The sequence below is a fragment of the Suricata suricatta genome, chromosome 12, assembly GCF_006229205.1.
Source record: "Suricata suricatta isolate VVHF042 chromosome 12, meerkat_22Aug2017_6uvM2_HiC, whole genome shotgun sequence".
Lineage (NCBI taxonomy): Eukaryota > Metazoa > Chordata > Mammalia > Carnivora > Herpestidae > Suricata > Suricata suricatta.
Genome location: NC_043711.1, coordinates 85742336 through 85766007, shown reverse-complemented (window position 1 = coordinate 85766007; position 23672 = coordinate 85742336). Strand labels below are relative to the sequence as shown.

The window sequence follows — 23672 nt, the reverse complement described above, 5'->3', positions numbered from 1 at the left end:
CGTGCCCTTCTCCATGCCTTGTCCAGATCACTGTTCCAACTGGTGTCCTTGCCTCTAGTCACTCCTTCTCCAACTCAGCCTACACTCTTATGAAATGAATTGCCCACTGTGCTTCTCTCTACTCAAAAACCTGGAAGGGCCTCCAGTGATCTGACAGTGTCCACCTAAGCTCATGCCTACTAGTGGTAACAGCACGAGTCATCATCTCCCTCTACTTCCACAGCGCCTGGCCCTTGCTATTTTGTACGGCCACTGGCAGGCACAGGCCTTAGCTCTGATAGAAACATTAAGTGTCTTCTTCTCTACATCCCTATGATACCTAGGAAAGTGTCAACAGACCCAAGCTGGAAACCTCTTGAAAGCAGAGGCGGCACAGAGCTTGGAAGATGCTGGTGCTGTGAGAAACATGGTAATATTGCTTCCATTTACACTAACAGGACAGCCCGCTCTGCTAGCTCTGCCCTCATTCATCCGTACAAAGTCAGCAGTTACGATGCCCGGGATCCTGAATCTGTCCAGGCAGCCATTAAAAATAGCCTAGGAAATGTGTTTGTCAACGACACACGGTCCCACCATCAATTCGGCTTCTGACCACAGTATTTGTACTCACTCAACCCCTCTGTTCCAAGCAGGGCAAACAGTACGGATGGCTCCAACCTGCCTGTCCTCATACTGTGTGCCCTCAATTCTATTCTCCAACCTGCCCCTGTGTCTCTAGGGGCCTTGTACTTGGCTGACATTCAAGTACTGGTTACCTAAGCATTTATGTCTCTTAGAGACCTGATTGTGATATAAGTTCGGACACTATAGCAGACTATAAAATTAATTTTAAGGCAAAAAGCCTGAAAGCTCCCAAATCACTTTACGAAAATGCAATCATCTACCTATAAAGCGAGGTCTTCCAAAGAATCCACTTGAAATTTTCTGGGATGAAAAAACAAACAGAAATTTTCTAAAACCCACAGATTTTATATTACTTTTATACTGAAAAAGAATCAGGAAATACTGTTTACGATTCCCTCATTCTTTGTTCTCTCTCTGCAAAATAAAGGCAGCTTATTAAACTTTACTCACAGAAAGATCCGAAGCAAACGTCTGCCGCTGGCAGTCCTGAAAGCACTCACCAGTACCGTCTCATCAAACCGAGGGGCCAGGTCCGGACCTGAACGCCTGGGGGCGCTGGACCTGGAGCTCGTGCTCCTAACCACTATGCCTCCTCGTCCTGCACAAAATCTGGGGGCTGAAAATACTAAGTCTCTTCCTGTGTTTGCACTGGTTCATACTGAGAAACTTAGAATATGAGATATTAGAACTGGGGGGTGGGGCTCAAATAAAAGCCATACTGTCACTTTGTTAGTAACATCTTATCTACATTGTTTCAAATAATCACAACAGCACTATGGGGTATTACTACTGATAGACATAGGATACAGTGAAGAACCCAAAACTCAGGAGCTCAAATGCTATGCACAAGGTCATACAGGTCGGAAGTGACAGAGCTGGGATTCATACTCCGGAAGTCTGGTTTCAAACCCTTGCTCTGAAGAGCTAAATTAACTAAAGTCCAGGAAAGTTGGGTGACATACTCATAAATTCATATCTTAATTCGAGTCTACTGAATCCATGGGTTTTAAGAAAACAGGCTTTAAAGTCATATAGACCTAAACATGAATTTTCCACTTATCAATTTCTTCTCTAAATCCTTCTACAACTGTAGGATACTGTGTGATTCATGTGCAACTTAAGTAAATGAAAGTCCATTTAGTCGAGCGACAGCTTGAGTATTCCCACGAACAGAGAGACAACTTTAGAACACCTGAGGAGACGGGTATATAAGCCCAAGAAACTCCCAGCACTAAAACAAAAGTCTCAAGCTCATTTATTCTCCACTGTCGAAGTTCCACAGGAAAATTTTTATTTCAAAGGTAAACTCTAGAATTGTCTCAAGACAAAGAAATATCCATGAATCAAAGCTGAAAATATAAAAGGACGATTCAGAGTCTGAAATGAACTTCTGGAGCACTCATCAATATTTTGAAAGGATGGAATTAAAATATTTTGATAACTCAGGGCCAAAGAAGACAGTGAGGAGACGAGGACCTATGCTGGAACCTTCTGCTTCCATCTGCACAACACAGAGAAGAGAAATTACCTTCAGACCAGCCCCGTCCTCCACACGGAGTACTACCTCGACTGCTGTTAATGTCTACATGCTCAAAAAAACCAGAAGCCCAAAGGAGCTATTTTCAAACATACCCCTGCCATGAACTCCCCGATCCGCCCAGCTGCTCCCTGCGTGCAGCACTGAGTCTCACTCCTCTGCTCAGTCCTACAGCATCCAGCATAGACATTTACTCAAAGCACATGTCTGGCAAATGTCTGTTGAATTGAAACTCAACTCTTAGTTTCCAGCGTCATCTTTCAGAGCTCTCCTGCTTGCCCAGAGGTGTTCTAAAAACTCAGCACTGCTTACCAATGAAGTGTGAGAGTAAAGAATGCTGAGTAATCCTCCAACACCGTGCAGAGCACCTCCAAAAGACACAATACAAACACTACCAGAATCCAAAGTAGGAAACACCCTGCTTTTCAGAAGCTACCACCAGAGTGACCTCAACACTGTTTTCCATCACCTTTAAGTAAAACAACGACCTGCAGTCTGAGAGCACTTAATGTCATCTCACAAGGCCTCTAACTTGGGAGTTTTACAGGACCGTTGCCCCACCTTAAAAAGTATACAAACGCAGACCTGGAAGAGATCATAAAAGGCATACAAAAAGGGTTGCTGGATGAATGATACTGTCATGTAAACTAACCGTGTTAAAGGCCACAGGAGAGGCACGTACAAAGTACCAGACGAGGAGGTACACATGGAGGGAATGGCTGCACGTGCCCAGACAAAATAGGGAAGATGTCAAAATGAGAATAGCGTTCCTGAAGAATGAGTTCCCCGCACAGTGAAAGGGGCAGAGGACATTTCAGGCAGAGGTAACACCAGATGCAAAGGAAGAGGTACCAAGAGAACATCCAGAAGGGCAACGAGTATGGCCAAAGACTATGGTGTGTGTGAGGAAATGGCAGCGGAATCTGGAAAAGTAAGCCAGTTTCAGCTTATAAAGGGTCCTGAGTACTATGTTAGCACTCAGACTTGTTCCTCCAGGCGATGAGTTCATGCACAGTCAGCTCAGATCTGTAGCCCAGAAACACATCATGCCAATTAGAATTAAACCGCAACTAACCACAAACCAAGAACCAAACAATGTTTAATCTTACTCCTCCTTAATGTAAACTCTGATTCAGAGGACTCGGTGAGGTCCACACACTTCTGGAGGGTCTCCTGGGTTCACTGAAGACCAAAATCAACTGTAGACTGCAAACTGACAAACATGAAAAGGATGTTGCAGACCACATCAGTATTTAATGAAGCCAAGTTCTGAAAGGGCCAAAGGACATATCCCAGATCCTGTAGGGGTCAGCGGCAGGGCTAGGAAAGGATCTCAGTCCGGGGTGTTTCCTAGTTCCCCACAACTAAACAATACAGTTTTCTTTTCCCTTGTGCAAGGAAAAGTCTCTGCAAGGCAGGAGAGAGCCAAGGAGAATACACAGCAGAAGTTAAGGGTGTGAGGTGACGAACAGCATGAATACTAGAACCAGGCTTACACGCTGCGAGCACTAGGTAAATTCTCACCATCATTTATGAGCATCTCTCTGAAGAGTCATATAATCGCTGGTGGTTCACAGCAACCCCCACTGCAGCTTTTCATATGTGATTCGAAAGTAGGCAAAGACCAAGAGCTGTAAACATGTGGTGATGTTTCTACCTTTGGGGGGAGGGCTCTTGGAGTCCTCCATAGACAGCTTCAGCTGCTGTATGAACTCGCCGCCATACACACTTCGTTCTTGCCAGATGTTCAGCAATCTTTCTAAAGGTTTTTTACAGCCTTCATCTGCCTCTCTGCCCAGAAAAGACGAAAAGATATATATAAGCTTAAGATGTTTGGCTTTTAATTAGGACAGATCTACTTTAAAAACAACAACTGACTAAATGATTTGCATATTTAAAAACAGGAGGAGGAGTGAGACATACTGTGACGAACAGACACCCCAAATTTGACCAGAGCTGCGGTCTTCCTCGGAGCACAGGAAAGACACAGCAAATAGGGCAAAAAGCCAATAGCTGGTTTTTACACAGAATTATCAAAAATTGATCATTTCAATTGTGACAGCTTGCTTTTTAAGAAGGTATTCATAGAAATGTAGTGCCAGACATTCTGCTGGAAATTAAATCTAACGGGTCAAAACCTTTAAGGGTAGGGGAAAAATGATTTTAAAAAATAAAACATTTACAATGGGGAATAAATTCACCACAATTCATCAATGCTAACACAGCAGCACCTCCATGTGTATAAATACAACCACACACACATATACGCCACATATATGTGACCTAGGAATGAACTATTTCATAGTTAATTCTGGGTTAGGTACATAGTCCCCATTCTCCCAAGGGTGTCTAATGGATAATCTTCTAACACACTGATCATAATATAGCCCTTTGTCTTTTATATCTGAAAGAAGCTATGCAGTTTTTTCCCCTGATGTGTTTCAGTCTTGAAACAGTATTTTCAAAGAGGTAGCTGTAACTAGCATTCGGAGGGCAACAGCTGCTTCTTGGAAAATGTCAGACGGCAAGTGGAAGAGAACAGGAAGACTGGGTGAAAGGAGAACAGAGTCCTCACCATCCACAGTGTTACTATGAATTATTCTGGTTTGTAGAGCTGTCTGGATATAAGTGATCTTACCCTGAGCGACTTTCAACAAGAAGGAATATTCTGACATCTTAGTTTCTAAGCCAGTATCTTTAACATGAACTTCAAGAAGAAATCATACCGAATTCAACAGAATTGGGAACTCCATCCACCCTCAGCCCCGACAGCACTTTTCTAAACCTTAACACTGTCAAGGTAACGTGAGGGTTCAGCTTGATTTGGTTAGAATGCATTATTTATGAAATATTAGGGGCAAATTTCACTGAATCAGAGTCAAAGTACTATACCAGGGTACATACAGAATTTTTTTTTTTGGTCAAACTTTTTATTTTTAGTTAGAGGTGAGGTGAAGGGGGAAAAAGAAAACAAAATTCAATGACGGTTTATAAAACTTAAAGATATGACCTAATTATTTGGTATTTGTGATTAAAAAAAAAAAAAGCACTTTTATTCCACCTTCAAACTAGATCTGGAAACAAATGACTCCTCAGTCCCTCTGCTGCCTACCTGGCCCAAGCCGCTACCCTCTCTTGCCAGATGACCAGTCTCCCCACTTCTACAAACTCAATTCAAGCTTTAAAAATTCTCACTCTTGCATCAAACCAGATTATGTCTCCCTTTTGTTCTAAACTTCAGAAGGTTCTTCCATCCAAATAAAAGTGAAAGTTCTTAAAAAGCCTACAAAGCCACTCTCAACAACGTATTCTTTCTCTGGCCTCACCTACTCTCTCCCTTTTTCGCTCCCCAACAGCTACCCTGGCCCTCTTGCCTCAGGGCTTTTGCACTTAAAGTTCACTTTGTCTGAAACCACACTTCCCTACGTGGTAGCATGGCCCAGGTATCCTTTCCTAATCTCCCTATTTAAAATTATTCTCCTAGGGGCGCCTGGGTGGCTCAGTTGGTTAAGCATCCGACTTCGGCTCAGGGCATGATCTCATAGTTCGTGGATTTGAGCCTCGGGGTCGGTCTCTGTGCTGACAGCTCGGAGCCTGGAGCCTGCTTTGGATTCTGTGTCTCCCTCTCTCTTTCTCTGACCCTCCCCTGCTCACAATCCATGTCTCTCTCTCTCTTAAAACTAAATGAATGTTAAAATAAATTTTTTTTAATAAAAAAAATTAAATTATTCTCCTGGAGCACTGGGGTGGCTCAGTCAGTTAAGCGTCCAACTTGGACTCAGGTCATGATCTCACAATTCGTGGGTTTGAGTCCCACATCAGGCTCTGTGCTAACAGCTCAGAGCCTGAAGCCTGCTTTAGATTCTGTCTCTCTCTCTGGCTCTCAAAAAAAAAATGAATAAACATTAAAAAATTAAAAATAATAATAAACAAATAATTATTCTCCCTAGTCCAACTTAACTTTTTGCAGTCAACTTAGCTTCTGATATGCTAAGTAGTTGACTTGTTTATATTCTGTCCATTTGAATGTAACTTCCACAAGGGCAGCGATTTGTCTTCTCCCCCCCCCCCCCCGCGCATGCTAACCACCCTAGAACAGGCACAATATTGCCTAATTGGAATATTTTTTTGGAAAATTTTTAAATAGATTTCAGTAGACCACACAAATAGTTACCTTTCAGCAGCCATTTTCCCACAACAAAGCCACCTGCATCAGACACAGCTAAACAACTCCCCTGGCCCTTCAGGAGTTTTATGAAGTACTGCACTTGGAATATAAAGAACAAGGCCTAGGGCCTGACCCAGTAGCCCCCTTTCCCTTCCAGCAGCCCTCAACCGTATGTACCTTCTACTCAGAACCTGCTCCCTCTTGTGCACATGCCTTTGCTCAGGCCATCTCCTCTTCTTTGAAGGGAACCCTCAAAGCAGAACAAGGTGAAGAGGGAGAAGTCGTGGGTAATGCAGGTGGATTAAGTATATAAGGAGTATATGGAGCAGAAGGATCTGAAGGGATAGAGTAGAACTGGATTATGAGGACCCTGAATGCCATATTAAGTATGTGGCCTTTATCTTGAAGGCAACAGGAAGTCCCTGATGAGATCAAATGTATGGTTTAAAAAATAAAATAACTAGTATAACCAAATCACAACTAATCAGAACTTAATTAACTGGTTGATAATTTTAACAAATAATCTGTTCTCTGCAAATTCTCCATTCACTTAAAAGAGAAACCTATCAAGACAAATGCTTATCAAGGATTTACTTAAGGAGGCAAGGACCACAATGCAGACCATATATCTGGGATTCCATGTAGACTAAGAGGGGCTTGGGGGACAGCTTCAGCCACATTGCTATATCCAATGGAAACTGATACACAAAGCTGCAATAACCAAGTCATTTTTAAAAGGCTTTTACCACTAAAGGTGAAAGCCAAGGAGGGCTCTAATTTAATTGGTGAATGTAATTAACCAGGATAGGCTAATTCCTGGAGCAATGTAGTAAATCAAGATTCTGTCAGTTAAGTTTCAAAGCTACAGATACAATAGTCAAGAAATCTTTTTACTCAGGAAGCTTTGCCATAAGCAGCTCACAGGAGCTAGAAGTCCCGTTAGCACTTGGAATGCAGTACAACTAAAGCAATGAAGTAGTTTTATATCAGACAGAACTATCTTTCCAGATTACATTAACTCCATTCTAAACTGACAACTCTTTAAGTGAAAAAACACAAAAAAGTCCTTGCCACTTATGACTAATACATATTTAACTTATATTAAACACAAGTTAGTGTGCATTTCAATTCTGATTAATTATAAACCCAATCAGTGCAAAACTGATGTGAAAAGTGAAAACCGTGTATCATACACAGAAGTGCTGCCTGAAATGTCAGCTGAGGCCTTGCCAACTCAGCGTGGGGGCCTCTTCTTCTGTAGTTCTAACAGCACTTCCTTGGTACATCCACTAGAATTTGTGTGTTCCTTTCTTTTTTTTTTTTTAATTAAAAAAAATTTTTTTTTAATTTTATTTTTGAGAGACAGAGACAGCACAAGCAGGGGAGGGTCAGAGAGAGAGGGAGATACAGAATCCAAAATAGGCTCCAGGCTCTGAGCTAGCTGTCAGCACAGAGCCCGACATGGGGCTTGAACCCACGAACCATGAGATTATGACCTGAGCCGAAGCCAGATGCTCAACCGACTGAGCACCCAGGTGCGCCTGTGTATTCCTGTCTTATTCCACTCACAGCAGCACTGCAATAGGCCTACTAAAGGTAGGAATTCTTTCTAAATATCCCCAGTACTTCCAACAGAGCCTCAGGTGACAGTGGAGCAGAAATGTCCCACTGCCAGTAGTTCTGAGAAGAATGAGCATAGCAAGGCGGAGACTGTCATCCTTAGAAAAGGCCTGCTCACTGGCCTGGCCCTGGGCTGGCATCTGGAAACTTGGGCTTCAGGAGTTCTTGCAATTTCTTGATAATCAGGGTGGTTTACTGTGTCTAAACTGTCTGTGCAAACGATATAATTTATGCTGAATACCTGCTTTCTTTCTGGGAGTCTGGAATTTTGACAGAGGGTATCTGTGGCCAATGCCAATAAAAACCCTGGGTGTTGAGTCTCTAATGAGCTTCCCAGGTACACAAACTTGACGCGTGTTGTCACAATTCAAAGACAGAGGAAGGAAGTCACTGTGTGACTCTACACTGAGAGGACTTTTTTAGAAGCTAATGCCTGCTTTCCTCTGGACTGTGTCCCATGCACCTTTTCCTTTGCTGATTTTGCTTTGTATATTTTCACTGTAATAAATCACAGCTATAAGCAAGACTATATGCTGAGTCCTACGAGTCCTCCTAGCAAGTCCCCAAGCCTGGAAGTGTCCTTGTAGAACCATGACACAACAGTAAATAAACATGTGTATGGTGATAACTTCAAATTCGGGTCTCCACAAGTTAACTTCCTCCTAAACTTCAGACTATTTCATCCATCTGGCATCACCCCTTGGAATATCTACTAGCCATCTCAAACTTAACATGGACAAAACAAAACTTCTGACTTCCTCTACTACATCTTTTCCCTAAACTTCATCTCTGTAAACAGCACCATGAGCCATCAACTTAGTCATGTCAAAAACTTAGACATAATCTGATTTCTCTTTTCCTTTACTACCAGCTCCCACAAATCCTATCAGTTTTATGTGGTAGGGATGGGGGGTGAAGGGCTGGCAAATAAACCACAAAGTAAATGTTCGATAAACTAGAAACTATTACTATCTTCTCACTGCTTCCAAGTCCTAGCCAATGTCATCTCCAGCCTGCAGTAGGGCAATGTCCTTCCTACTCATGTTCCTGCCCCTCCCTAGCCTTTATAGCCCGTTCTCCACACCAAGCCAGAGAGACCTTTTAACAATGTGATGGAACAGAACATTCTCCTGCTGAAAACTCACTGACACCCCATCAGAACAAGACTCTCTCTCCCAAAGCTTACAAGACTTAAGGGAACAGAACCTGCCTACCTCTCCGATCTTATCTGAATGCCACCTTCCCCCTTCTCAACTCAGTTGCTCTAACCACACTGGCCTTCATCCTGATCCTCTGAACAGAACAAGACACCTTCTCCCTTAGGTTCTTTTTAACAGCTGTTTGTCCTTACTTCACGCATGATTACCTCAAACGCCATTTCCTCAGAGAGATCTTCCATAAACACACTAGAAGAGATCCCACCCCAGAATGCCATTCTACTTTATCGTGTCCGTATTACCACTCTCTGAAAGCATCTTGTGTATTTGTCCTTGCCTGCCTTGTTCGCTGATGGTTCTCTACTGTCTGCACTAGTACTTGGCACCTAGAAGGCACACCAATATATGCTGAATGAAAAACAAAGTGCATAAGAAGGCATGTGGGGGGAAAAGTTAAAAGTCTAGCTAATTAAACTACTATGCAAATTAAATCTAACCTATGAGCTTTGCAGCTTCCTCTGACTTGAGAGGTTTGGTTTAGAGGGGGTTTTTTTTGGGGGGGGGAGGGTGCTGAGGGGTTTGAAGGAGGAGCTAGGAAATTACCATAAAGAGATTCATAGTCAATTTTGGTCAATGTTAATGGGTTCACTATCTTCATTCATCAACTGGGCATAGAAAACCAGACCAAGTACTTCTTACCACAGCTAACGCGCATCAGGACTGAAGTGGAGTAGTTGGCTTTTCTGTTCTAAAAATGGTGGAAGGGGCTTAGAAACATGGGAACCCTAACCCTAATATCCAAGAAGGACCTTAAACTAGAAGAATGCAAAAAAAAAAAAAAAAAAAAAAAGACCAGGTTTACTTTCCCCATAATGCCACAGAATCTGCCAAGACATTTTTATTTTTACGGTGTAGCCTAGATAGGCTTTAAGATGTTACATCAAGCAGCAAAGGAATTTTCAATCCCAGTACTGCCCATCCTCCTCCCCCTGCTTTCTACATATCCTCTCCTGGTGTGGGGGGCAGTTAACATTACCCTATTTTTAAATAAAAACATTACATTTACTATCCCTATAGGAAATTATTTTAGTCAATCTCATATACCCTAATTCATTCAACAAATATTTACTGAATCCTTCCTGTGCCAGGGCAGACCGCCACGTTGCCCAACTCCTGGGACACCAATCACATCAAGGCTACAGAAATGGTATGCCCTAGAGCTATGCAACCTCAACAGCTCTGTGCCAGACGGTTTACTAGGTGCCCAGGACACAGCAGATAAAAACAAATGGTCCTTCTTGTCACAGAGTTTCTAATTTAACATATTCCCATGAATGAGCAAAGACTGGAGACTGGGCATCATACTATGTACTTTCAGACAGACCGGTGTGCTTCCGCCCCACAACCACTTCAACGAGTAGTTGAAGTTTCTAATCAGTTAGGAGACTTGGGCTCCAAAAGCTAAGTAACACATCCAAGGTCACTCGGACGGTGCTGGAGGTAGAGCTACAGCCTAAGAAACTGAACTACATCTCCTCAAAACAAGAAAATGCCTGGCTCCAATCTCAGATGGCTTTTCTAAGCTTACTCTGTTACAAGGATTCAGGGTTGTTTCAAGATCATTGCACATTCTGCTTCTTCAGTGTCCATGCTCATCAAAGAAAGAGCCAGCTACATAGCTGGCAAACAAAAATCTTTTTCCCATCTCCAGAAAACTAGATGTCAGTTCTTTCTTTTGGATTTCTCATTCTATTCCTTCGAACTTCTCAAACCTTTCTGGGAATGCTGGAGTCATTTACACATCTAAGGCCCTTTCACTTACACTTTAGACCCTACAACAATTTTGTTTAACCACTGGCCTCCTTTCTGCTCTTCTCAATTTCCTTTTGCAAAGATGTTCTTTTTTTAAATGGTTGCTAATATTCTAGTGAAAAATAGTTTTTCTTTGCTCCTCCTGGGCAATCAACTGTGTCTACAGAAAGGAGTTTGTTTTTAAATAAATAAAAATGGTTTATAAAAGTTTTGATCAAATGTATTTTCTGATATTAGGTACATGTGTGCTCAATGCCTAGTCCTCTCGTTCTCAAGAGATTTAATATGATATAGCCAGAGCAAGTATCTACTTTTCACACCAATAATTATCTTTATAGTTACAGCAATGACTACTATTTTTAGTAAACTAGACCTCTAGACATCTAGAAGGAAGGAAGTAAAAATGAAGGCATAAACAACTAGCATCTTGCTATTAAGGTTCTGTTACTGGAAGGTTTCCATGCACTCTTTAGCTTTGTTTTCTGACCATAAACTAATGAGACAACTCAGCCAAACCAAGGAAAATGCCATATCCAAGAAATGAGTTCAATAAATGAATATATCTAGGGGAAAAATGCTCTACAAGTGCTAGACTCAATCCCTTCAATGCATCAAAATGTTTACATGTCCGAAAGAGTTCTTACAGGCACAGCAAAACATAAAACTGTCATTTGGCCTCTGCAATATTCTGTAAAGCACTCCCTGTAAAATATGAAGTTGTCCATTTACAAAGGTTATCTCAGAAAAGGAAAGAACAATAAAGATGAAAGAAAAATGCATTTAAATACCAAACAAAACAAAAAAAAACAGACAACATACCTGGCAACATGAGAAAAAGCATCCACAAGGACAGATTCAAATTCTCTAGTGAATTCAGGTCCTTTCCTTTTACTGTTTTGGATGACATCATTCGCTAAGTACAGAAAAGTAAGCTTTCTATTTGACTTGGCTGGAAAAAAAAAAGGGGGGGGGGAGATAATTTAACTTACACCAAGGAAATGCTCAATCCACAATTCTTCTGCCCTAAAATACTCCTAAAGAATACTAAGACAAGCATTACCTACTTGAGATCAGGGCTCCTTTATGGTTAAAAAAACAACTTAAATAACTTCTTGACATCTCTAACACAATAGGTTTGAGAATACAATTTTGAAACAAAACAAAACAAGAATGGGCCATTTTCATTTCTGTGATATTTTAACCAGAGTAACTGACAGTAAAAATAAAGATAATCTAAAGAAAATTCCTAAAGGATAAGCAATCAATATTCTCAAGAAGACCTATTAAAATCAAGGTTTCCATTTATTCTATTGCAAAGATAGCATTTCTAATTCAGTATTAATTATTGAATCCTGCAGAATGAAAGACTGAGCTAGGTTTCAGTTTTAAAGTAGATTCCTTGTAATTTATGTTCCGTTGCTGAGAATTTTTCTTTGGACATTCCAATAACAATAATCAGTCAATGATATCCACTCTACAATCCAGAGAAATCTCTAGATGCACCAATGGATATTTACCTCAAATACAAATATATATTAATGCTACATTATTATTGAAAATTTAAAGATGTCTGAATTCTGGATATGCAAAATTATGGCTCCCATAAAAACCATAATTCTTCTCTCTTATACATATTAAATGTAGTATTTTCTATTACTCTATATGGTATCATATATTAAACCATAAAAACCTCATGCACTGTGTCTGAGTTACAGTTGCTTGGGGGAACATTACTGAATTTCCTGGTTTCTATGCACATAACTTCTCAACCATAAAGTTACATCACTATCATTTTGGGTCCCAGTTTTCTTTTAAAAGAAATAAATAAGAACACAATCAGACAGTCCAAACACTAAGTTTTCTCCAATGCTAAAATACCTGAAAAAAACTCAAGCAAGCCTTATATCAACCTTTACATACCTGAATAACTAGTCCTTACTCTACTCCCTCTCAGAAATGACCTGTTCCTTTTGAAATATACATGGCTTGTATTAAATTCTGACACAGCAGGCCTTAAGATGTGACATTTTTAAATGTAGCTACAGAAGAATAAACCAAATTAAAAACAAGATTTTTAAAGTATATATTCATAAAATTAAATATGGATAATCTGAGTTGCATTAATCTTCTGGTAATAACCTAGTTTATACGGCTAACTGATGGTAATATTTAAACCTGGAAGTATCTTTTTTCTAATTATTACTCAAAAGCAGATGGAAAGTGTCAACAGTTACAATATTCTACTCTTGCTACAAAGGTATCATTATGGTGAAGGCTTTTCTTTTCTCGTTTTTTAAAGCAAACCTTGTTCTGGGATGTTGCAACAAGACTGCCAATCTATAAAGCCCCTGGTTAACAGATTCAAAAGTAAAACAGAACTTCAACAAAGCAAATTTGACTATGGGAAGCTTTACAAACGCCACGTATTTTATGTTTAAAAACCTAGAATCCATCATATAAAATGTCAATTTGGACAATTAAGACATGATACGTTCTTCAGTACCATAAACATGACAGCCAAAAGAGGCCAGAGAGCTGAAGTTTTCACCATTTACAATGAAAAAGAATTCTTGTCATCCTCAACCTGCGCAATGAGGATTTATTTAGCATTTGACACTTTATCCCTCCACACCCAGCTTCCTGAAGCCAACGGAAGTATCGTATGTGTAAAGGAGCCATGACAAAGCCCAGAGCACTTGAACACACACCCTCCACGCTAGTCCCAGGTGACAGCTCACTTGTTCAGGTATCTTTCCAATACAACAAAATAGATCCTTTCACTGCCTAACTATGTCCATTCCAAATGAGCAGGAACAGTTATTAAGAAAATTTATATAATTAACTGACCAAAAAATTTCACTTGTTTAGCTGGTTTTGACATCTAAAAAAGTTAGGGGAAAAAGGCCTATTTACCTGCACTCAAGGGAACATACAAAAACATTACTAAAAAATATTCATCTGAGAGCATTTTACATATAACTTCTCCATAAAGGGAAGTTCTACCTAGAACGGAGCCCAAAGGGATAAATTAAGAATTATTCCCATTATTTTATCAAAATTCCTATTATTTTTATTAAAAATGAAAGTAGTATTTAAGGAAAAAACAAAGTAATTTCTTTAAATACTGTGATACTTTCAAAGTGACTGACAGATAGTCTGTGACCATTTTGGGGAAAATGACTTGATCATAGATTGAGCTGTCCACTTCTAAAGACTAAGGGTGGGTCAGAATCTAAGAGGCTAGACATTCTGAACACAGGGGCACAAAATCTTTCCACCTCAGTGTGGGGGCATGCTCACTTCATGAAGGAAGCCTGTGCATTGGGAAGCTGTGTCCTGATACTTGGAAGAGCATCCTCTACCTTGGGACTATCCAATATGGTAGCCACTAGCCACAGAGAGCTACTGAACACTTGAGCTGTAACTAGCACACTTTTTTAAGACTTAAGCTTCTGGGGCGCCTGGGTGGCTCAGTCGGTTAAATGTCGACTTCAGCTCAGGTCATGAACTTGTGGTTCATGAGTTCAAGCCCTCTGTTGGGCTCTGTGCCGACAAATCAGAGTCTTGAGTCTGCTTCAGATTCTGTGTCTCCCTTGCTCCCTCCCTCTCTCTAAAAATGAATAAACACTAAAAAATTGTTTTTCAATTAAAAAAAAACTTCAGTTCCTTAGTCACACATTTCAAGTGCTCGACAGCCACATGTGGCAAGTGACCGCCTTGTTGGACATGGATGTAAAGCATTTCACAGAAAGTTGTAGTAAGTGGTGCTGTTTGGATCCTTTACTCTACCATGATAATGATGTCAGAGACCACAACTGAACTCCTAACCTATTTCTAAACTGTGTAACAGGTACTATGCTAAATCCTGTGAGTGTTACAAAGAAACAAGAAGGCCTAGTTTCTCCCTCAAGATACAAATCCAGTGAAAAAGCCAGAACTAGCAAGAATGAAATAAATGCTAAATTAATGTGGGATGGGGTAGGATACAGTGACTAATTCTAACACACAAAAGCGCTATAGGTTTGGCTGGAGTCAGATGAGCACCTTCACTTATTAATGGGCACTGAGGTGGTGGGTATTTGAAAGCACCAATTTTGGCATCAGAAGGCTCTAGGCTTATGCCCCAGCTACAATGTCCCTCAACAAAGCACTTAATGTCTCCATATCTTTACCTTCTCATCTATAAAATGGGGAGATAATAAGATTAGGATCATACAAAATTAGGGCTAAAGGGGCTTCACAAATGAATGTGCTCTCTAAACTGTTACTTTCCAGTGGGGAAACAGGGTGAGATGGGGAATCAAAAAGGCTTCACAGAAGTGATGTCCGCGGACTCTGACCTCTCTGAGAGCCCCGTACAGGTGACTCACATCTCAGATGTTAGAAGTAGTTTTTGAATGGCACAGTGAGGTACAAGGAGGAGGCTGTGGGGGCTCCGGGTTCCATCCCCCCCTCTCTCGGTATAGCACGTGGTATTTGGAGGGAGGGGAGTCTCTGCCAGAGGGCTAGAACTGGGGTCTGAAGAGCTGTGGACTTTGCTGACAGTCTGATGTCTTCTAAGCCTCCCCTGGCGTGAGGCCTTGAAAATACTACTGAACACCTCGGTGGGATGCCCACCTCATGGACAGCAGACGCACATGGAAAGTTACTCCGACACTGCGAAGGGCCTGCCACACAGAGGTTGTCCGAAACTGTTCTAAGGCTCACTGCCGCGGCTTTCTGCGACGGAATCATCAGGGTGACCGCTGTGAAGGCACCTTTCCGTCCCCACCAAGCTGCACGGCACGTGAAGGCAGACACCCTGCCTCCCACGGAGTACCTAGCAGTCCCATTTGGCCATCACTTATGAAATGCCTATACTGTGCCTGACACTGTGCCAGATGTTCATCTGGATTATCCTGTCTGCTCCTTACTACAAGTTGTGTGAGCCCCCATTTTTCCTCATCTGCAAAGTTCCTACTCCAGAGAACTCTGAGAATTTAAATGATGACAATGTATGTAAAGATACCAGTGTTGCACCGGCACCTAATTAAAGGCATAGTAACTGTCTGTCTTCATCATACCCATTTGATAGATACGGAAACTGAAGGTCAGAGAAGTTAAGCCAATGGGGTCAGTGAATGGCAAAAATCAGGCTTAAATTCCAGGCAGCTGCCCTTTGGAGCCAACATGTTATCAAGCATCCAGCCCAGTGCCTGGCACATAATAGGATGGGCTCAATGAACGTCTGTCAGATCCCGCGCAGGGCCCAGAATCAACGGAAGATGGGTGAGAATGGGTGCCTGGGAGAGAAGGTCTAGGTAGCTGGCCCCTTAAGTGCTCTGCAACGGGGGTAACTGTACCCACTTCGCAGAGTGGCTCTGAGGCCAAGGATACTTGGCAAGGTCTCAGCATGGTGATTGGCACAGAAGAAAGGCTCTGTAAGTGGCAGCAATCTTTGTCCTCGTTTTACACATGAGAAAACAGAAGCATGGACAGATGGACAAACTAGCCCAGTATCACTCCACCCTACGCCAGGACTTGATCTAGGCAGCTTACTCCAGAATCCTCTGGCGCCTGGCACACCAACAGGCTTGGGCCAGTACCTTGTACAAGGCTGTCAAGATAATAATAGTCACAAGTGTCAGGAGGAGCCGAAGGGGGAAGGCCTGGGATGAACTGGGAGTCTGGGAAGCTCAGACAAGTACCTTAAACCTTCCCGGGCCTCAGTTTCCTTCGCCGAGAAACGGGAAAACCACCATCTCCAACCTCAGAAGTGCCAGCAGAGGCCGGGGCTTGGAAAGCAAAGCCTCAACTAAGAAGCTATCGGGGAGGGGGGGCCTCGGGAGTGAGCTGGGGGGCGAGGACGACCCAGGGGAGTCTCCAGGGGCTGTAGGGGGGGGGGTTACCTTTCCGGAGCTCGCGGTGCCACACAGAGACGATGGGTCCCGCGTGCTTGCGGTGGTGGATGAGCCACAGGGACAGGGTTTGCACGCTCTGTTGAGAGTTGCTCAGCTCTGAGAGCTTCTTCTCCAACGCCGACTCGGAGAAGGAGGACATGGTGGCGGCGGTGAGGCCCTGCAGAGAGCGGCCTGGGCCGCCCAGTGCGGCGGGAAGAACGAAGCCTCGGGGCCGGGGTCTCACCTGACCGCCTGCGGGGCTCTTTACAGACTGACAGACTGCCGGGCGGAGGGGGGGGGCAAGGAGGGGGAGGGGATGGGTCTCCGCAGTAACAGCCACCCGCGCCGCCGCCACAAGATGGCCACCGACCTCTCACCCCTCCGTGAGAGCTGGGTCAAAGGGCAAGGGCCGGAGTAGTTGGGCACCGAGAGGGGTCAGAGCTACAGAAAAACGCCCCTCCAGTGGCGGTGGCTTCTCTGAACCTCGCTTAGGGCACTTCGTAAGCAACAGATGAGGAGAGAGGCGCAGTTCTGCGGCCTCCGGAAGGCGCTTTGAGCGCTCGCACCCGCACGCAGGCGCAGTGAGTCTCGCCGGACCCCTTTCTCCCGCTCCTGCAGAACCTTTCTGGCGCTCTATGGCGCGCTAGTTAGTACGTCACTTCCGGAGGGGCCGAGGAGGCGGGAGAGTGAGGGAAAGGCTGGAAGACGAGGTAAGGGAAGAGTGGCGGGAGCTAGAGGGAACTCAACAACTGGGAGCCGGTGGAGGGGGACCCCGAGGGAACGCTGATGCTGAGTGATCAGGCCTGGGTACGGGAGGGGGGAGGGGTTCGCCCTTACCTGGCAGGCCCCAGGCCGCGATCTTCTCCGCACACGTCCTACTCTCTGGCTGTCCCCCCAAAAAGCTTCCTTTTGGTTCTGCCAAGCCACCCACGTGCCCTTTTCACGCCTCGGCTCTTGCTGTTCTTTCTTCAAAGGTGACGCCCCTTTTCTCGCCTGCTGTGCTCCAGGACCACCCTTTAATGTCCAGTTCTGACGTTCAGTCTGTGACAGCACCGCCATAAAACACCTTTGTGCCCTTAATTTGTTTGCTTCGCTCGGGAAATTACATGCTGCCCTTGCCCGGTGGGGGTCCATTTGACTGTTTCTCAAATTTAAGTAATATGTTAACTTTTTTGAAGGTGGGAAAAGGGAAGTCAATTGTTCCAATGACCTCCTTTAAAACACTATTTGAGACTCTGACCCCTTTACCTATTTTTTAAAAGTTTTAAATAACAGTTATCGAATCAGTAAGGAAATTTGCCTTTCTGACTGGTATGGGGGTGGTGGTAGGGAGTTAGGTTATTGTAGACATAACCGAATTTTAAATTTTACTGATTATTGTGGAGTTTACCAGTAATGAACAAACTCCAGTTAAGAAACATTCTTCTGGTTGGTGACTGTTTTTGCTCTTGCTGCACTGTATTGTAGTTCATTGTTCAGAGGCTTTTACTTTCTAGACTAGAATTGTCATAATTGTAGCTAACATAATGAGCAGTTGCTATGGGCTAGACACTGTTTCCACACAGTTACTCATTTCATCCTCATAGCAAAGCTATAAGGTAGTTATTATGTTATGCTCATTTGGCAAATGAGGAAACGGAGACAGAAACGTTAGGTGACCTACCCAAGATGACATTGGTAAGATTAGAGGGAAAGGACTGCATCTTACCTATTTTCTCATCCCACCACGTTATTCATAGCTAATTGAGTAAATTAATATTAAAAAGGTGAATAGCCTAAAATCACACAGTGAATATGTAGTCATCATTGTAACCAAGGGCCTTTGAGCCCAAATCTAGACCATCTTTCTGTATTAAGTAGCACCGTCATATACTGAACCCTTTTATACCAAGTCACTTTGTATTAAACACATTATATGCTTTGTTTTATTTAATTCTTACAACAGTGCTGTGGGATGAGGATTATTATCACTATTTGAAAGATGAGAAACCATGAAATGGGTGAATAATCTGCCCAATATTCCTTGGACGTAAAAAATGACAGCTAGGAGTCAGATCAAGGTTATCTGATGTCTGATTCCAAAGTCTTCACTCCTGAGCCAGTGGTTCATTCTTTTAACAAATATCTTTTGACAAATAATTGTTGAGCACCTATGTTTGAAGCACTATTTTAAGCAAACAGAATCTGTGTCCCAGGAAGCTTACCTTCTACAAGGGAAGGTAGATTTAAAAAACACGCAAGTATAACATAAGTCAGAAAGTACTACCTACCTTGAATGAAAATCAAGGGGGGTGAAGAATGCATTGTGGAAGGTTAGGAGTCTGTTATGCATGCGGGTCAGAGAAGCGTCACTGATAGGGTGACATTTGATCACAGCCCTGAAAGAAATGAGAGAACAAGCCATATACTGTATGTGGAATGTCGTTCCTCGCAGAGGGAAAACCAAGTACGATTGTTAGACCCCTGTTGGCATTTTTGAGGAACAGCAAGGAGGATGGTAAGGCTGGAGTGATAATGAACCAGACAGAGAGCTAGACATGAGCTCAGAAAAGTAGCCACAGACCACATGACATGGACCACATCACGTGGGAACTTGTAAGCTATAGTAAGGAATTTGGATGATACTTTGAATGAAATGAGAGTTCACTGAACGCTTTTGAACAAAAGAACGATGTGACTCTTAAGTAGAAAATAGCAAGGGTCCAAGGGCAGAAGCAGGAAGACCAGTTCAGCAGCTGTTGCAACAACCCAGGTGAAAGGTGGAGACCGGGGTGGAGGTGGTGAGAGACCATCAGATTCTGGAGATAGGAATCTGGGGATTTTGTCTTTTAGAAGAAGACTGGGACTTGCTGACAAATTAGATAAATGATGTAAAATGAAAAGGAGTTTATGTGGTCCCAAAGGTTTTATCCCAAGCAGCCATAAAAAGGGAGATTGCATTTACTGAATTGCAAAAGGCTGGTCTGAAGAGTAAAAGCAGGAGTTTGGATTTGTACATGCCAAGGTAGAAATGCCTACCCAAGTAGAGGTGCCTCCATAGGCAGCTGGGTTTATGGGTCTGGAGTTTGAGGGAGAGATCAGATAGAGATAGAGATCGAAATGTGGGAGTCAGAGGGAGAATAGAAAGAAGATACGCCCAGCCACTGAGTCCTAGAACACTTCAACACTGAATGAGAAGGGTGATATAATCATGTTTTTTTCTTCTTTAGCCCACTAATGCTAATTACACTGATTGACTTTCAAATATTGAGTCAGCCTTTCATCTCTAGAGAAACTACTTTGTCATGGCATGTAATTGTTTTTACATGCTGCCAAATTACATTTTCTAATATTTTGTTTAGGATCTTTGCATCTATGTTCGTGGAGGAAATGTGCAGTTTTTCATTTATGTATTGTCTTTGTTGGGTTTTGGTGTCAGGGTAATACTAGCTTTGTAAAATAGGTTGGGAAGATTTCCTCCTCTTCTTTTTCTAGAAGATTGTGTAGAATTGGTGTTAATTCCTTAAACGGTAGAAGCTCCCAGTGAAACCACCTGGGCCTGAGGATTTCTTTTCTTTTTCTTTTGATCTCTGTCTTTCCCTCTCATCAGTCTTGCTAGAAGTTTGTTGATTTTATTGATCTTTTCAAAGAACCAGTTGTTTCGTTGATTTTTCTCTATTTTCTGTTTTCAATTTCATTGATTTCTGCTCCTCTCTCTATTATTTTCTTCCTTCTGCTTTCTTTGGTTTTATTTTGCTCCTCTTTTTCAAAGTTCTTAAGGTGGAAGTTTAAATTATTGGTTTGGGACCTTTCCCCTTTTCTTACATATATATATACACACACACACACACACACACACACACACACACACACACACACACATATATATGTACATATGTATATATACACCGACATGTATATATATAGAGAGAGAGCGCTATAAATTTCCCTCTCAGCATGGCTATAGCTGTGTCCCACAAATTATGATACATTGTATCTTTCCTTTCCTTTATTTTTTAAAAAAAGTTTATTTGTTTTGAGAGAGAAGGACAGAGAGAAAGAGAGAAAACAAGGGGAGGGGAGAGAGAGAGGAAGAGAGAGAGAATCCCAAGCAGACTCTGCACTGAGCCTGATGCCAAGCTGGATCTCATGGCCTTGAGATCAAGACCTCAGCTGAAATCAAGAGTTGGTTGCTTAACCAACTGAGCCACATAGGCACCCCTTAGTTTCATTCATTTCTATGTATCTTTTTAAATTTCCCTTGAGATTTCCTCTTTGATCCACAGATTATTTAGAAATGTGTTGCTTAGTTTCCAGCTGTTTGGAGATTTTCCTGATATCTCTCTGTTACGGAGATTTCTAGTTTCCTTCCATTGTGGTTGGGGATCATACTATATTCTGTTTCATGGAGCCAGACATGCTCTATCTTGGTATCTATTCTATAGTCACTTGAACATGTATTCTCCTGTTGTGAGTTGGAGTGTTTTTTTAATGTTGCTTAGATCTTGTTGGTTGATGGTGGTGTTGTGTTATCCTTGCTGATTTTTTACTTGTTTTATCAATTTTTGAGGGAAGAACATTGAAGTCACCACTTATACTTGTGGTGACCACCCATACTACTTTCAGTTTTATTGCATTTTTACTTCACATCTTTTGTGGTTGTTTTGTATTTAGCATTTATGTCTTGACATAATCCATTGAAGACTGCTATGTCTTCTTGATTGGTTTCCCATTTATTTAATGGTTTGGTTTCCCATTTATTTAATGGTTATTGAATGTCCCTCCCTATCTCCGATAATTTTCTTTGCTCTGAAGGCTATCTGATGTTGAGATAGCCACTCTTGCTTGCTTTTGATTAATGTTTGCACATAATATCTCTTTTTGTCTATCCTTTTACTTTCAATCTACCCATATCTTTCTGTTTGAAGAGAGTTCCTTGTAGACAGCATTAAACTTAGGTCCTATTTTGTCATCCACTCTGACATTCTCTATTTTTTTGTTGGTATATTTAGAACTTTTATATTTAATACAGTTATTATGTTAGAGCTTAATCTTCCATTTTACTTTTTGTTTTCTGTTTTGTTTCTGTTTTCTTTTTCTAGCTTTCTTATAGGTTCTTGAACACTTTTTAGAATTCCATTTAATTATTATAGCATTTCCGAATGTATCTCTTTGAAACCATTTTAATGGTTCTTCTAGATATTGCATTATTGGTACATAATTTATCCTTACCAGCACTAGTGAAATATAGCAACCTTACTTCCCTTTATGTCTCCTTACCATCCCCCATTTATAATATAATTGTCTTAAATATTTCCTTTACATATACATTTAGATCCAGATCAGACAGTGTTATAATTTTTACTTCAAGTATCAAACATAATTTAGAAAACTCAAAAGAATAAGGAAAGCCTGTTATATTTATACATATCTTCGCATGCCATGGACTTTCTTCCCCCTTGACACTAGTATTCCTTTTTTTTTAATGTTTATTTATTTTTGAGAGAGAGAGAGAGTAGGAGAGGGGCAGAGAGAGAGGCAGACACAGAATCTGAAGCAGGCCCCAGGCTCTTAGCTATCAGCACAGAGCCCCACATGGGCCTTGAACTCACGAACTGTGAGATCATGACCTGAGCCAAAGTCGAATGCTTAACTGACTGAGACACCCAGGTATCCCTAGTATTCTTTTTTTAATGTGTCCTTTCTATTTAAAGAATTTCCATTAGCTATTTTTTTTTTTTTTTAGAGCAGGCCTAATGGTGATAACTTCTTTTAGTTTACCTCCATCTGAGAATGTCTTGATTTCCATTGCATTCCTGGGAATGCATTTTGGCTGGTTATAGGATTCTGTCTCGATAGTTTTTTTTTGTCCTCCCACCACCTGAAAGTTATTGTGCCACTTGCTTCTGGCATACTTGGTTTCTGATGAGAAATCCATTGTCATTCCAATTGTTTCTTCTCTATAGGCAAGTTTTTCTATGACTGCTTTCTTTTTAAAAAAATTTTTTAATGCTTTTTATTTATTTATTTATTTTTTTTAATGTTTTATTTATTTTTGATACAGAGAGAGACAGAGCATGAGAGGGGGAGGAGCAGAGAGGGGAGACACAGAACAGGAAGCAGGCTCCAGGCTCTGAGCTAGCTGTCAGCACAGAGCCCGACGCGGGGCTCAAACCCACAAACGTGAGATCTGACCCGAGCCGAATCGGAGGCTTAACCGACTGAGCCACCCAGGCGCCCCTATTTATTTTTGAGAAAGACAGAGAGAGAGACAGAGACAGTGCGATCAGGGGAGGGTTAGAGAGAGAGAGAGACACTGAATCCCAAGCAGGCTCCAGGCTCTGAGCTGTCAGCACAGAGCCCGACGCAGGGCTCGAACCCATGAACCGTGAGATCATGACCTGAGCCGAAGTCGGATGCTTAACCAACGAGCCACCCAGGTGCCCCTCTATGACTCCTTTCAAGATTTTTTGTTGTTCATTTTCAGAAATTTCATTATGATGAATTATAATTGGTGTAAGTTGCTTTGGGTTTATCCTGTTTGGGGTGTTCACTAAGCTTCTTGGGTAGATAGATGTATGTTTCTTAACAATTTGGGGGGTTTTCAGCCATTATTTCTTAGAGTGCTCATTACTGCCCAGGAGAACTTAGAGTTCCCATCCCCACTTGGTATCCACTGCACTGCACTAGGGGTGGCCTTAGTATCACAGGACTAAAATGAAAGTCCTAACTATCCAGTAGGCCTCCTCTGACACTACCCCAATGATAAGGGAAAAGAGCATATATTCTTGATGTATTTATTTTTGATACCCTTTTCTAAGTTAAGAACCACTTTTCTAGAATGTGCTGCCTACCAAAGAACTTCTTGTCTAGTAGAAGGTATAGGCACAGAGTAC

At 42.0% G+C, this 23672-nt stretch overlaps 2 protein-coding genes across 5 annotated transcripts in view; one reads left to right on the top strand and one right to left on the bottom strand.

Moving 5' to 3' along the window:
- RPRD1B (regulation of nuclear pre-mRNA domain containing 1B) overlaps nt 1–17651 on the bottom strand; it is a 51269-nt gene extending 33618 nt beyond the window's left edge. The window contains exons 1-4 of one of the 2 annotated variants that reach the window (XM_029916341.1): nt 17635–17651; nt 16807–17076; nt 11738–11867; nt 3819–3952 (exon numbers count right to left, since the gene is read on the bottom strand). In XM_029916341.1, the coding sequence (XP_029772201.1) occupies nt 3819–3952; nt 11738–11867; nt 16807–16957 (415 nt within the window). In that variant the 5' untranslated portion in view covers nt 16958–17076; nt 17635–17651. Of the gene's footprint in view, nt 1–3818; nt 3953–11737; nt 11868–16806; nt 17378–17634 lie in introns of those variants that run through there. The other variant, XM_029916342.1, reaches the window with a different exon arrangement.
- The window catches only part of TTI1 (TELO2 interacting protein 1), a 44632-nt gene continuing 38423 nt past the window's right edge, over nt 17464–23672 (top strand). For 2 of the 3 annotated variants that reach the window (XM_029916338.1, XM_029916340.1), the window contains exon 1: nt 17466–17507. The gene's annotated coding sequence lies outside the window, so the exon portion shown is untranslated. Of the gene's footprint in view, nt 17508–23672 lie in introns of all 3 variants that reach the window. The other variant, XM_029916339.1, reaches the window with a different exon arrangement.